Source organism: Sciurus carolinensis, chromosome X, assembly GCF_902686445.1.
Source record: "Sciurus carolinensis chromosome X, mSciCar1.2, whole genome shotgun sequence".
NCBI classification, from domain to species: domain Eukaryota; kingdom Metazoa; phylum Chordata; class Mammalia; order Rodentia; family Sciuridae; genus Sciurus; species Sciurus carolinensis.
The window spans coordinates 83,984,038-83,999,347 of record NC_062232.1 but is presented as its reverse complement, the minus strand read 5'-3'; the positions used below and the strand labels follow the sequence as shown (position 1 = coordinate 83,999,347).

The following is a 15,310-nucleotide window of genomic DNA, read 5'->3' as shown; positions in this document are numbered from 1 at the left end:
GCTCAACATCATATGTCATTAATGAAAAGCAAATTAAAGCAACACTGGAAATTCAAGTTAAGCTAAATAGGTGAAAGAAGTTCCACATTCATGATAATTGAATTGGACAAGATCATGGAAGCTGCATGGGCAAGGGATATGCTAGTGTTCAAGTTCACAAACAGACATGTGTGAGCCAGAGTGGTGTTGGGGCCAGAGTGTTAGGTATGATGACTCAGCATATCTGCCTCTGCCAGAGCTTAAAGCTTAAGGGCTATATTTCTGAAAAATTAGTTTTCAGGGGCAAGTCAGGGTTACGTGGGTGCTAGTACAGGCACTGGGGAGTGAAAGGATGGCTGGTGCAATCTGTTAGACTGGAATCTATTTCAGGAGGATGTAAATAGTGCTTAGCAATCAGACAGATGTAAATCAGCATCCTACTTCACTCTTTTATTTGTTCTCTGACTTTAAAGTTGACATTTAATTATCTAAGCTGTCTTATGTGTTACAGAGAGGTAGTAATAATCCATTCTGATACTAATCCATACTTTCTAGATTCTCCATTAACCACTACACATAAAGAACTTACAATAGGGCCTTTATCAGTTCATTAAATATTTATCAGACATAGTCCCTGTTTTCTAAATGAATTGACAACAAATTGTCCAACAGATATTTCAATCTGAGAGTAAAAGCTGTCAGCTTTTGGTAGAATCAATCCTATGTAATTAAATATCATGATATCAAGATACTAGCACTACCACAATTATCAGAGAAGCTTGTGCTGGTATAGTTTTCAAATGTGTATAAACTCATAGGATAGGGAATTAAATAAGAAAGATACCACAAGGGAATTTAAGCTCTATGATAACGAGGTTTTTTTATTGTTTGGTTTCTACTATATCCCACTATCTAGGGCAAAGTAGATGCACAATATGCTATTCATGAATAAATGAAAGGCCCCAGTGACTCTAAAAGGAGGAATAGTTAAGGGAAGGCAAAAGATTCACAGATACTATCAGAGCTCAAACTCCCATCATCCAAGTCTGGTATTCATGTAAAAGACTATAATGTGGAAGGAAGGGAAAAAAAATCATTCAATTAAGAACATGTAAACAGCACAGTTAAAGATGTCTTCCTCTGGTAGGCATATCCATTCATCTCCAGATATGGTATTCTCAGTTATTTTCTCAGTCATTCTCAGTTATTTTCTTCATATTATCTATTGAAGAGTTAAACATCTGATAACAAAAGTTGATATGGAAGTATATAGATTCATGTTGAAAATGGGGTTCCCTTTTCATCTATGGAAATACGAGTAGTTTTCAACAAAAAATGGGCATTCCACAAGGTAAACCTCAAGGACCATTACAAAATTATTTCAAGAAAAGGACAGAAGGGTATTGGTGGAATGGATGGTGATAGTGATGAAACATGATTCCCAAATACATCGACCCAGAGATGGAAACATTAAAAAAAAAAAAAAGAGGTGACATATCCAATCCTGATGATGAAAGTATTTGGTTCCAACTACTGCTATAACAAATGACAGTTGTCCTTTGGCGTCCTTGGGAGATTGGTTCTAGTACCACTACAGATAGAAAATTCTGCAGATGCTAAAATTTCTTATTTTTAAAAACACAATATTTGCCTATAATTTATGCACAACATCCTGTATAATTTAAAATTTGTCTAGATTTTTGAGAATACCTAAAGCAATGTAAGTACTATAAAATATGTTATGCTGTCGTCTTTGGGGTATGGTGACAAGAAAAAATGTTAGTATGGGTTCAGTACAGATGCATTTTTTTCAAACACTTTCCATTCAGGTTTGGTTAAATCCACAGACGCGGAAACCATACATATGGAGAGGCAACTGTATTACGACTGTGGTAACTTCGGATAACAAATTTATTATCCTACGGTCTTGGTGTTTGAAAATCCAAATAAAGTCTCATTACACCAAAACCAAGCGGTAGGCAAAGCTGATTTCCTTCTGCAGTTTCGAGGGGAGAATCTGCTTTTCTTTCCTAGCTTCTGGAGAGAGCCTGCATTCCTAGGCTCCTGGCTGCCTTCCAGATTGCAAGCCAACAGTGTCTTGTCTAGTCTTTATCATGCTGCTTCCCTTGGATATTTGACTCTTCTGCTTCACCCTGCCCCATGTAAAAAAGCCATTGGACTACTTTTGCCAGGAAAATCCAGCATAATTTTATAAATTTTAATTCCATCTGCAACCTTAAATCTCCTTCTCCAGGTAACGATATGTTTATATATTCTGGAGAATAAAGTGTAGGCATCCTTCCAGGGCCATCATTCTGTCAAACACAAAGAGGCATTTCAAACTGTTTTAACTTTGACAGCGGTAACAACACCATGTATGTGCTTAACCCCATTGCTGTGTTTGTCCCATGCAGCAAGCAGGGAAAAGACAGGATCCAGAGTAAAGGAAGGATGTAGGGGTAAAAGGAGAGGATTCAGAAACAGCCCAGTTTGTGTCTTGAGGAAGTGGGAGCACAGTGGGTCCTTCCCCTGAGAAAGATATGGTTATGGGCAAGATTCAAGCTGATTAGAATCCCCACATTTCTACAGTGCCAAATATCATAAGGGCTTGGACATGACTGGCAAGAGAAAAAATCAAACAGAACGTACAGGGATCCAGGACAGGTCCTAGCTGGTGCCTTACACTTTGCAGGGGGCAACAGGGGGAGGAGTGTATAACCCCTCTTGCTGGTCCTGGGAGAGCAAAGCCCTGCCTTGGACAGCTGTGGGGACGACCCAATGGCCAAGTGAACTGCCCCTGGGAACGAGATATCGCCAGTGTGGCAGAAAGGGTAACTGTTGGCGCAGAGCAGCAGTGGGTCTCCTAGGGCTAAGGGTCTAGGTCAGTCTTCCTTTGGAAGGGGCACAGTGGTGAGGCCTTTCAAAGGATTCCCCCACTTCAGTTCTCCAAGCAACAGGAGTGCCTTCCTCCCCTTCATGGCTCCAGGAAGCAGTGAAGGAAAAACATGGAAGAGCCAGTCCAGAGCCCCCTTGGCGGTCTGCAGTGAGGTCACCTGTCCACCCCCCCAACCCCGCAGCCTGCAGTCGTGACACCCCCTCCCATTAGCGTCTGGAAGGAGGGGGAGTGGAAGGAGGGGGGCAGGCACTGCGCAGTCTGGGGTGCAGGCACACCGAGGGGCGGCTTGGTATCCATCCGCTGCTCCCTCCAGCGCGGCTCTTCCCGACCTCCCGATCGCGCTCCCCGCAGCCCCCAGCCGCCCGCCCGCCCGCCGGTCCCACCGGGGTAGCAGCGCGGGACACGGGCGGTGGTCTGCACGCTGAGGTGCGCGGGGAGCGACTGAGGCAGCTGGTGTTAAGCCGCCCCTCAGACCCCGGCTGGCGCTGGCCCCGCCCACCTCTGGGTCGGAACTACGGTGGGCCTGGGAGGGGGCGTCGAGCCCATTCGCGCCGTATCCCTCCGCCCCCTTCCCGACACCCTCGCGGCGAGCGGTTCTTGCCGCATCCTGCGCAGCCCCTGCCCGGTTTGGTGCAGAGGCGTGGGGGCGGGACGCCTCTTTGCAATTCCGAGCGCACGGAGAGCGGTGGGAGTCTGAGTGAGGAGCTGCCAGAGGAGAGCAGAGGACCGGATAGGAGGGGTATCCCGACGTCCTGGGCCCTGAGCCTGTGAAGGCAAGTGGGGACGTGCAGGGGGCGTGGGGTGGTCTTTCACTGTGGCCGGCTGACAGCCCTCCCCGCAGACGCTGGCAGCCAGGCAAGGAGGCGGCGAGGTGGCGGAGCCCGGCCCTGAGAGGGGTTCGCGGAGCCTGGGGACCCCTGGCGAGGAAACTGCAGTGACCCGCGCTGGTCGGGGCAGGGGGCGGGGTGGCCTGAGAGGCTCGGCCAGAGCCTCCGGAGGCCAACTGCGCCAACCACTTCCCAGCCCGCTTTCCCAGCGCCCGCGCGCCGCCCTCGACGGTGTCTGTGCCCGGTGAGAGCCCTGGGGGGAGGCTGTGAGGGAGAAATGGCGGCTCAGGAGCTGAAGCAGGGGGCACCCGGGAGGCCGCAGTGCGCGGGAACAGGAACAGGGGCTGGTATACAAATTCTGTATAGCAGGAGGTGGGTCACCTTTGCCACTCTGCCCGATCTGGAAAGGGGCCTGTTGGACCCCGCGTCCCAGGTGCTGTCCCTTCCCACAGACTCCTGCTTGATGTCAAAGTCTCCCGTGTGTGCAGTAGGTCTGGTACGTGTTCTGAAAGGCCACAGTGCGCATCAGTAGAGGCGAGGCTTGAGGAAAAAGAGAAGGAAAATGGCCTGGATTTCCGGAGGTGTGTGCGGATGGTGGGTGGGCACTGGGCACTCAGTGGAGACCCGAATGGGGGTGGGGTGGTTTTGACCAGACCTGGCCAGGCATCCAGTAGCATGCCCCCATCTCCTAAAAGCTGTCCAGGCACTCCCCCTACCTTCTCCCTCACTCTCCCAAATTGGGGTCCTGAAAAGATGGGTTTTGCCTTGGGTGGGAGGACTGGGGTGGTGGTGAGGGAGTCACAAGTACCACTTACTCCACCACCTGCTTTCTAGAATGTGCGGTGCCCTTCTCCCATTTTATGCTGCGCAGGGCAATGGGATATGGCGCACCTAGTGGTGAATCCTCAGAATTGGAGAAGGGAGTAATGGGAAGAGTATGACGTCAAGAGAAGGTGGTGTTACCTCTGGAGCCCTGCAACAGGGCCTAAATAAAACAAGAGTATTCCACCAGCAGGACCCTAAATGTGGAAAGACTGATAATATGGAGACTTCTATCCTTGGTGTTGGTCTGTCCACCAAGCACAGTTGCTGCTGTTTTTTTCCCGTGACTCTTATCATTTCATCTGTTTGTCCATAGACCTGCTTTAAAGCTGTTCAGTTCTGCAAGAAAGGAAAGAGGAGGAAGAGACTGACTCAAATCTCTGGAGGTTGGTGAGAGGGTCGTGGGGGGGGGGGGTGCAGCTACTGAGGAAGAGCATGGCAGGTGGCATTGGGCTTTGTTCCAAGTGGGTGCAGGACTGTCTACTTCTCTCTGCTAGACTTGCACACTGCCACAGCAGCCTTTGTTTCTTCTGGCCAGAGATATTAGGAATGTGGAGGTAGGTGTAGGTTGGGCCCTTGTAGACCCAAGAGCTGGGACCAGGAGACAGGGAACTTTTGGGCAGATTGAACCCTTAAACTGAAAGAGAGAGATTTGTTTTGGGCCAGGGCGTGTGCCTATCTATCAAGCACTCAGACTCCATTCTCTCCTGTATGTTTGTCTGTAGGACCCCCTGCAGTCGGCTGTGGGGCATAACACCACTTGAACAAAGAAAGGAGGGGGAAATTGCACCACATCAGTGAAGGTTGGTATGGGAGTGGGTTCACTTTTGGGTGGGGTAGTGGAGACCAGCCACTACTGGCGGGGTCCAGGAATGATTAGGATCTGGTTGGAGGCTCTTCTGCCTCTCTGTGGACAACACACTTTCCCACCTTACCTGTACCTATTTTGCAGCAGGCAAGAGGAACAGAGATTTTCTTATACCTGAGCTGTCCCATTTAGCATCAGCACTAGTCTCTCTGTGTAAGTCTCTGCATGAGGTGGCACAGTTGGATGAGACTCAATCCCCCATTTCGTTCTCTCTCCCTAGATCCACCTCCAGTGGCAGCTCTGGTGGTGCTGGAGTTGCTGCTGACTACCACCCTCAACAGGTCTGCACCCACCCAGGAACCATTCATCCTCCCCCAGCTTGGTTGTTCCTCTTCTCCACTATATCTATATAATTGACTGAGACTGTGGTTGGTTAGGAGCCTGATTGACTACTGGATTGGCAATTGACTCTCTAACTCTTATTTCCAACTTTATCTCCTGGATCATCAAAAGATCAGTGTGTGAAGATAAAAATCTGTGACAGATCTGTTGTCAAATCTGGGACAGTGTTAAAGGTCCTTAATCGAGCCTTCTCTGTAACTGTTACCATGACTGGGGCAGAGATTGAGCCTGGTGCCCAGGCCAAGTCTGAAAAGAAGGCTGGGGAAGAAGTCGTTAGTGGGACAGAGCGAGAGAATGAAGTCCCTCTGGTGGTCAGACCCAAGGTTAGAGCCCAGGCCCAGGTAACAACTGGGGCAAGGCCTAAAACTGAAACTAAGTCTGAGCCTGGGGCAAGGCCTAAAACTGAGGCCCAGACAATGGCTGGGGCAAGACCCAAGACTGAGGCACAGTCAATGGCTGGGGCTAGGCCCAAAATTGAGACTCAGGCAATGACTGGGGCAAGGCCCAAAACTGATGCCAGGGCAGTAGGTGGTGCACGTCCTAAAACTGAGGCCAAGACAGCCCCTGGGGCAAGGCCTAAAGATGATGCCCAGGCATGGGCCCAGACTGAGTTTGGTACTGAGACAATGTCACAGGCAGAGGGAGCATGCCAGACTAATGCTGTCACCTGGCCGTTGGTCAATACTGAATCTGGATCAGTTACTAAATCTAAGGGCCTGCCTATAGATAGAGAACTGGTCAGTGTGGATACTGAAACCTTTTCTGGCAACCAGGGCCAGGCAGGAATCCAGCCCTGGTTTGGACCAGGGGAAGAGACTAATATGGGGTCTTGGTGCTACCCCAGGCCCAGAGCTAGAGAAGAAGCCTCTAATGAGTCTGGATTTTGGTCAGCAGATGAGACCTCTACTGTGTCTTCTTTTTGGGCTGGAGAAGAGGCCAGTATCAGATCATGGCCCAGGGAAGAGGCCAATACCAGGTCCAGGCACAGAGCTAAACATCAGACTAACCCCAGGTCCAGGCCCAGATCTAAGCAAGAACCCTATATTGATTCCTGGTCTGGATCTGAGGATGAGGCTGGCAACCCATTCTGCTTTTGGGCTGGAGAAAATACCAATAGCTTGTTCCGGCCTAGAGTTAGGGAAGAGGCAAATGTCAGGTCCAAGCTCAGGACAAAGAGAGAGGATTGTTTTGAATCCGAGTCTGAAGATGAATTCTATAAAGAGTCTTGGTTTTTGCCTGGAGAAGAGGCCAATAATAGATTCAGGCGCAGAGACAAGGAAGAACCTAATAACATCTTGAAATCCAGGGCCCAGAAAGATGCTAAAAACAACGATAGGGCCAAACAAGAGCCCAGGTTTGAGGAAGACGTCATTATTGGGTCCTGGTTCTGGGCAGAAAAAGAGGCCAGTTTTGAGGCTGGAGCTTCAGCAATCTGTGAATCTGAGCCAGGGGCTGAGGAGGGGGCCATTGGTGGATCATTGTTCTGGGCTGAGGAAAAGTCCAGTTTGGGGGCTGTGGCCAGAGAAGAAACCAGGCCTGAGTCTGAAGAAGAGGCCATATTTGGGTCATGGTTCTGGGATAGAGATGAGGCCTGCTTTGACTTAAATCCCAGTCCTGTGTACAAGGCCAATTCCAGGTTCAGAGATTCTGCTGAGGAGGAACTTAATGCATCATCCAGGCCTCAAACTTGGGAAGAGGTCACTGTTGAATTCAAACCTGGTCCTTGTCATGGGATTGGCTTCCCATCCACAAGCCCCTTTAGAATTCCTGAAGGGTCTTCTGAAATGATTGAGGCAAAGCCCAAGAATGTGGAACTTAGCCCAGAAGGGGAAGAGCAGGAATCTTTGCTTCAGTCTGATCAGGCTGAACCTGAGTTCCCATTTCAGTATGATCCCTCCTACCGATCTGTGCGGGAAATTCGAGAGCATCTTAGGGCCAGGGACAGTGCAGAGCCTGAGAATTGGTCCTGTAGCTGCATACAGTGTGAGCTTAAAATTGGTTCTGGAGAGTTTGAAGAACTCCTTTTATTAATGGATAAAATTCGAGATCCTTTCATTCATGAAATCTCTAAAATTGCAATGGGTATGAGAAGTGCTTCTCAATTTACCCGTGATTTCATTCGGGATTCAGGTGTTGTCTCACTTATTGAAACCTTGCTGAATTATCCTTCCTCTCGCGTTAGGACAAGTTTCCTGGAAAACATGATTCACATGGCTCCACCTTATCCAAATCTAAACATGATCGAGACATTCATATGTCAAGTGTGTGAGGAAACACTTGCTCATGGTGTGGATTCCCTTGAACAGATGACTGGGATAAGGATGCTTAGACATCTCACTATGACTACTGACTATCACACGCTGATTGCCAATTATATGTCCGGGTTTCTCTCCTTATTAACCACGGGCAATGCAAGAACAAAGTTTCATGTTCTGAAAATGCTACTAAATTTGTCTGAAAATCCTATGGTGGCAAAAAAGCTATTCAGTGCCAAAGCTCTGTCAATATTTGTAGGTCTCTTTAATATAGAAGAGACAAATGATAACATTCAGATTGTTATTAAAATGTTTCAGAATATCAGTAATATTATAAAAAGTGGAGCAATGTCCTTGATTGATGATGATTTCAGTCTTGAACCGCTTATATCCGCATTCCATGAATTTGAGGAGTTAGCTAAGGAGCTACAAGTCCAAATAGACAATCAAAATGATCCTGAGGTGGGACAACAAAGTTAATATGGTTAACCACCTGCCGCTGATCAGCCTTATGTTCCCAAAGAGCCCTGAATAGTGCTTTGGTGTTCACAGTCTGGCTTTATGTTGTAACTTATATTTTTAATGCTGATGTTAACTTGTCAAACTCTTGTTTTGAGCTGGATTAATTTTTGGATGCCAAATGAATATTAGAACTGAAAACACATTTGTTGATATTTGTCTTGCTGTCCAGATTGTGATATATTTTCGTGTTGAGCTTCTGATGAACTGAGTCATCCAAGTATAAGCTACCCTGCTATTCGTTGTTTAAACATGTGGTTCTCTACTTGAGTCTGTGTTTTCAATAAAGTTCTATGTTAAAATTGGCATAAATGACCCTTTTTCACTTTGAAAACCAAGTTCAGCTACATTGTGCACACTAATATGCATAGGTAATTAATAGTGTAATAAATATGCTCATTAGAAAATCCCATTCTTGGATCTTAAGAAACGAGAGTTTGTCATAGGCTGTGTTACTGGAAGAATGCTTCAGAGAAGAGAAACCCAGTAAAATTAGTCACTGAAGGATAGGATGAGACAAATCATTCTTAGAAAGTGGGCCCATGATGTTGTGAAGGAAAGTGTGATTGGAAAGCATATTCAAATAGCATGAATGTACCCAATATGCCTGAATTAAGTAAAGGAGTTCAGTGATTGATACAGTTGAAAAGATGGGAGAAAGTCATTTTGGGGGACCTGAGTAAAACAAATCTGCATTTTATAATTCAAAGGACAGGTATTAGTTCAATGTCACATAAAGAGTGAAAGAAAGAATAAAAGTAAATGGACTCAGGGATAGGATTATCATTTATGATCCTAGTCTAAGGAAAGTGTTGAGGAAATACCATGCAGCCATTAAAATAATTATATATGGATTGATTTATTGATATTAAATGACATTGGTAATTTTATATTCAGTTAACTAGATAAGAATGTGGCGTTCTCTATGGGAAATTAGATCCAATTTTTAAATGTGCATAAATACAATTTCTATGCAACTTCAGTATGACTTATTAAGCAATTTCATATATTCCATAGTCTGGAATAAAATATATCCTGTTAAAAATTCTCAGAAACATGGATTGAGGAAATTTTTAAAAATCAATATGCTTACATCTAGTGCCTCAAATTACAAGTAGACATACTAGAAAGGATTCAGTCATATAAATGAATAAACTAAGTTAAAAAGCATTTTTAGGGATAAAATCACTTAGAAAATTTGGAAATGGATACAGTTTCAGAAAAACTATCTTTTCAAATGAAATGTTTTAAAGAAAAATCAAGGATGCTAAGTTTATATTAGTCTCTTGATGGTACGGAGATGGCAACTTTTGCACACAATTATATTCAAACAATCATGACATTTCCTTTTTAGGTGACAACAAATTTCTGGAACTAGACAGTGATGATGATTGAACAAGATTGAGAATATACTTAATTTCAATGAATTGTACACTTTAAAATGGTTAAAATGGTAAGTTTTATGTTATGTGTATTATGCTGCAATAAAAAAGTCTATACATTCAGACAATAATTTCAAAAGTCAGATAGAATTGGTTTGGAGAGGAAATTCAAACTTGGGGAAAATATTGAATTTTTAATTATTTTTAGATATGGTGAAAATATTATTTGATGCTGTAAATTTTCAAAAAGAAAATTATGACTCATGTAAGTTAACAATGGACAGATGAAAGAATTTTTTCAACACAATAAACAACTGCCAAGATCAAGAATGGTTAAAGGAGATATGTGTGTATAAAGTTTACACAATATAAAGCTATAAACAAAATATATTTCTTACATAGGAAATTAATGTTAAGATTATAAGATTGCTGAATTAAATATAAATCTGGTTAATATTTTACAGGGCAATAAATTGTAACATTTAATGATATTTGTACCACTGGACAAATAATTTACATATCTAGTAAACAAAATGTCTACAATGTAACATTAACCCCTGTGAAGTTGAAAAATAGTTCTATCAATAGAAAGTGAAACCCAGCACTGCACTGAAACAGTATCCTGTAATCTATGTTGACTTTAACCAATATATAATTTTCCTGATAGTCCAACAAAATTTTCTATACCTGACTCTATCATATAAAGGTGAATAGAAATAGGGCAAAGTAGCAATTTAGTCTCCATTTGCAAACCACAAATGTTAACATGATCATCCTAGTGGTGAAAATTAGAATTTGAATGTTTGTTTTGCTTCTGAATTTTTCAACAGATCCTCTGTCTGTTCATGTGTGTCTTTGTGTTTTAATACATCAAATTATATAAAATACTGAAAATCAGTTTATCTCCCAGATCCTCATGGAACATTCCTCCCTGGCTGAGTGCTGCTATAGAGCAAGGTCCAGGCTTAAGACTCAAAACTTTGCCTTCCAATCCAGTCTTTTTCTTCTAGCTCTCTGTCTTCCCCAAGATCAGGAGCTTCAGGTTCTTCTAGCAAATAGCTCAACCCCAGAAGCATAATGATTCTGCCATCAAAACTGCAGAGCTACTGCAGTCAAACTGACTACTTGGTCTTGTAAGGTACATAGTGGGTTGTGTGACCAGAATGTTGCTTGTGCAGGCAGAATTGAGTTTACTTGCATGGAGAAAGGATAGGAAGGACACACACCTGGCAATTGAGACAGGTTGGATGAATGTCAGGATGTTTAGGTGGGTAGGTGGGTGAGAAGGTGTGTCTGCATGCTTCGATAGCTTTAATTTCTCAGGTGACTAGAATTATATCATTTGTTGGTAGAGAAAACAATCCCTCAACCAACTGCAAGCATCTTAGTCGGGTCTGTCCTTTGTCCAGGAGCTTAAGAAATGGGGAATCATCCTGCAGGAAGCATTTGTACAGAGAAGCAGCAGTTGCTATTGGAGGAGGTGGGTGCGGGGCCAGAAAATGGCATCCTTGGGAGGTGGTGGCTGAAACTAGGTGCTGGTACTTGAAATACCCCTACTCCCTCCTGCCTTCTGAACTCCCACCCCACCCCCCAATCTCTCCACAGTATTTCTGTGTGTGGATGGGGCTGGTGAGTATATGGACAGAGTTGACTTCAGGAGCCCAGAGAGGAGAGACAGTGAAGTGATAATTCGTGAACACCTGTGGCTCTGGATCAGGAAAGGCAGTGGTAGGAATGAGAACTGTGAGCTATGCTACCTCTTTCTTTATTTCATCATATCAGCTCTCCTATTCTGTTTCCTTAGTGACAGTATTCAGGCCATGGAGATAGTGGAGATCAACTAAAAACTGGGAGGGGGCAGCGGGAAGAGAGGGGAACACATCTGCCTTTTGCTTCATGGTTCCAGCTGACTGGAGATGCAAGAAAGGAATGAACCTCAACCTGTGTGCAGATCTGTGGAAAGGGAGAAGAAATAAGACTTAAGAGGAGGGAACCTAGCTGCTGTAGGCTGTTCACATCTGATATTTCATTGGAATATTCCAGACTTTTCAACCCCCAAGAGAATTCCTCCATCTCTGTCGCATGCAGCAGCTCCCACCCATTTAGGAACATAAAGTTGCTGATCCATGTGAGGCACCCTGTTCTTGCTGTGCTGGGCCTGAGAGGATAATCTTTTTGGGACTACCTACAGAAACAGTTTCATAGATAACTTCATAAGTTCCCTTCTGCTTACCTTCAGCCCTCTTGTCTGTGTTTTGCCATCTTCCTGTTTCTTAGAATTTGTTTCTTTGGATCCATCCTACATAGCTGTCACTTAATACTTCCTTGTCCTCTTCCTGAATATCCCCCCCCACCTCAATGCATTCACTGGGTATCAAATGAAATAAAACTTCCTCTGCTCATAACACTTCTGATATAAAATGTGTGGTTTTTTTTCATACTATGTAGTTTTCCAATTCTCTGAGGACACCACCTAGTTACAGAGTTATAGCAGACCCCACTAGTTAAGGACTCTGTCCCACAAGATTACGCTCAACTTTAGAAAATAACCACAGATAGTGAATCTTCAGGTTACAATTCTACCTGACTTGAGTATGAATTAGGAGTTCCCACAGTCATCCTTAGGATTGATTATTTGCTACAAAGACTACAGAAATTGGAGAAACACTTTACTTACTATCACCAGTTCATAATAAAAATATTGTTTGGATCCGGATTGTCCCCCCTAAAGTTCATGTGTTGAAAGCATGATGCCCAATGCAGCAAGGTTCAGAGGTGGGGCTTTGGGGCAATAATTGGAACTGTGACCTCATCAGTGCATTAATCCATTTTATGGATTAATAATTTCAATAGACTACTAGGTAGTAACTGTAGATGGGTGCATGTGACTGGAGGAAGTAGGTCACTAGCACATGTCTTAGGGCACTATATTTTGTCCTGACTCCTTACTTTTTCTTCTTTCTGCTTTCTGGCAGTCATGAGTTGAGCATCTTTTCCTCTACCATACCCTTCCCCATTATGTTCTGTCTCACCTCAGTCCCAGAAGGCAGTGAAATTAACTGACTGTAAACTGAGACCTGTGAAACCATTAGTCCCCACCAGATAAACTTTTCTTCCTCTAAGATTTTATTCTCAGATACTTTGGTGACAATAATGAAAAGCAATGTGTAATGATAAAATCAGGGTAATTAATGCTTCCATCTCCTCAAACATTTCTGAGTGATAGGAGTGTCATTGATATGCTAATGAAGTGACTTTTGATGGATTTATAGATAGTTGCAGATTGTGAACTGGTCACCCATGTGATTGAAGGGTTGGAAATTTGGGCCAGCCAAACCTCCATGGAAGATAGTAGGGATCAGTATTGAGTTCAATCAAATGGTAGATGATTTAGTCAATTGTGGTTATGAAATGAATCCCTAATAAAAACTGAATTTCAAGGCTAAGTGGAGCTTCATGGTTGGCAAACATACCACTGCCCAGGGAGGGTGATGTTTCCTTACTCCACATGGAAAGATCATGGAAGCTGTAGCAAGGACCCTTGCACACTTTGCCCGATATGTGTCCTTTATAATAAAACTATATGAGTATAGCATTTTTAGTGAGTTCTGTGAATTGTTCTAGTGAATTATGAAATTTGAAGATGTGGTTATCCTTACATTTGTACCTTGTCAGTCAGAAGTATGGGACTTTAGAATTGTGACTGGAGTCTGATCTAAAACGTGGGCAGTATTTTTGGTGACTATGCCCTTAAAGCTGTGGGGTCTGATGTTAACTGGGTAGTTGTGTTAAAGAATTGATGTCAGATCAATGGTGTCATTGACCATAGTTTTAGCAGCCACTCCCAAATTAATAAATGTAAAGCCTGCCTCTAATCTTATACATCCTAAATCAAGTTAAAATGAAGGAGGCAGAGCCCACCAATTTATTCCATGTGAATAAGCAGTGTATGTTTTTGTGTCATATACTTAAAATGTAGATTTCGAAAGTCTCTCTATCTACCCACCAACCTTCCGACCTATTGACCTATATACCTATCTAGTTTTATCAGCAATCCCTCAGTCTGGAACTCCTGTTGTGGGTACTCATATTTGGGGAACTCCGAATTGTGACCTGGCCAGATACTTCTAAGTCTTGTGTATACCTAGGAGCAGGTATTTAACCAGTTCACACCTGTGTAATTTTTCTTTCTCAATTAAAAGACAGGGTGAATGTGTGTGTGTGTGTGAAGGTGTGTGTGTGTGTGCATAATAAGATAATTGTCTCTATTCTGATAACTCCTTGGGTAGGATTTGTAGTGGGCAAGGATCATCCATCAATTTTTTTCCTGAAGTGTGGTTGAAATAAAAATTTCAACACTTACATAGCCTTCCATTTTTTCTCCCTTTTGGGATAAATATTGTGTACTATTTCATGTAACAAATATGTCAGGACCAGTTCAGATGTTGCTTGACCTATATGTTGCTGCCCGAGGATAAAATTAGAGAGGATTTGTCATCTTTGTAGTCATGAATAAAAGAAAGGTATCTTCTTATAGCACATGGACTGTTATTACCCACCAATTCTTGACCCTGCCCTCAACTTCAAAAGTACAATCTTCAATGGAACCTCATCTATAAAGTGCCACCAGATTCCCTATCAAGGTTTTCAAGACCCTTTGCCCTTCTGTACAGTTCTGCCTTCCATCTCTATCTTCCAAAACAGTTTTCCAACTCAAGGCAGAACTAGAATGAGATAAAATGTTTAAAGAGTCATTCACTCTCAAGTCCCACACCTTAATCTAGTCCCTGCTTCACTTTGCTCACATTCAAACCACAGTGAACTGTTTGCTGTTTCCCAACTATACTGTGTACTTCACTAATTCTGTGCCTTTCCCTATGCTGTCCCACCAATCTATAATGTTCTTAGAATTCTTTCATGCCTATTGACAACAAATATATCCTTTTAGGCTCAGCTCAAATGCCATGGCCTGTTTGAGTTCTTACTGATACCCTCATCCTTGTCCCTTGCCCCATGGTAGGAATTAATTCCTCCATCCTGTGTACTTACTTGTTATTTTATTTGCCCTTATTTTAGCACTTCTTCCTTCTGTTCTTTTACTTTTTCTTTATTTACTTAATTATTATTAATTTTTATGCTGAAGATTGCACCCAGGGCCTCACACATGCCTGAGAAGCACTTGATCATAGAACTGCATCCCAGTCCCTTTCTTTAGCACTTGTTTTTTATACCATATATTGAAGACTTTTTATGAATAATGTAGAACTAGTGTTGGGGGACAGGTAGCATAGGGAAAGAGCTCAGACTCTGGAAGTGTGATTCAGAATAGTCTGTTTGACTGCAAAGTCTAAACTTTTCACTACTTCACATAACAGTATTAAGATTTAATAGGTCATTTCTTTTTCATTAAAGAGTCTGAT

General features: G+C 43.5%; 2 protein-coding genes across 2 annotated transcripts in view; both read left to right on the top strand.

Moving 5' to 3' along the window:
• The first annotated feature begins 4,845 nt into the window (after nt 1-4,845).
• On the top strand, nt 4,846-9,407 carry Gprasp2 (G protein-coupled receptor associated sorting protein 2). Its single transcript, XM_047535747.1, has 3 exons — nt 4,846-4,910; nt 5,250-5,327; nt 5,613-9,407. The coding sequence occupies exon 3, from the start codon at nt 5,941-5,943 to the stop codon at nt 8,467-8,469; it is 2,529 nt and encodes an 842-aa protein (XP_047391703.1). The 5' UTR covers nt 4,846-4,910; nt 5,250-5,327; nt 5,613-5,940; the 3' UTR covers nt 8,470-9,407.
• The window catches only part of Gprasp3 (G protein-coupled receptor associated sorting protein family member 3), a 32,632-nt gene continuing 22,174 nt past the window's right edge, over nt 4,853-15,310 (top strand). Inside the window, exons 1-3 of the mRNA XM_047535750.1 lie at nt 4,853-4,910; nt 5,250-5,327; nt 9,863-9,961. The gene's annotated coding sequence lies outside the window, so the exon portion shown is untranslated. The remainder of the gene's footprint in view (nt 4,911-5,249; nt 5,328-9,862; nt 9,962-15,310) is intronic.

Bases quoted from the DNA above. Each gene is read 5' to 3' on its own strand.
- Gprasp2 (XM_047535747.1), top strand. From the start codon at position 5,941: ATGACTGGGGCAGAGATTGAGCCTGGTGCCCAGGCCAAGTCTGAAAAG.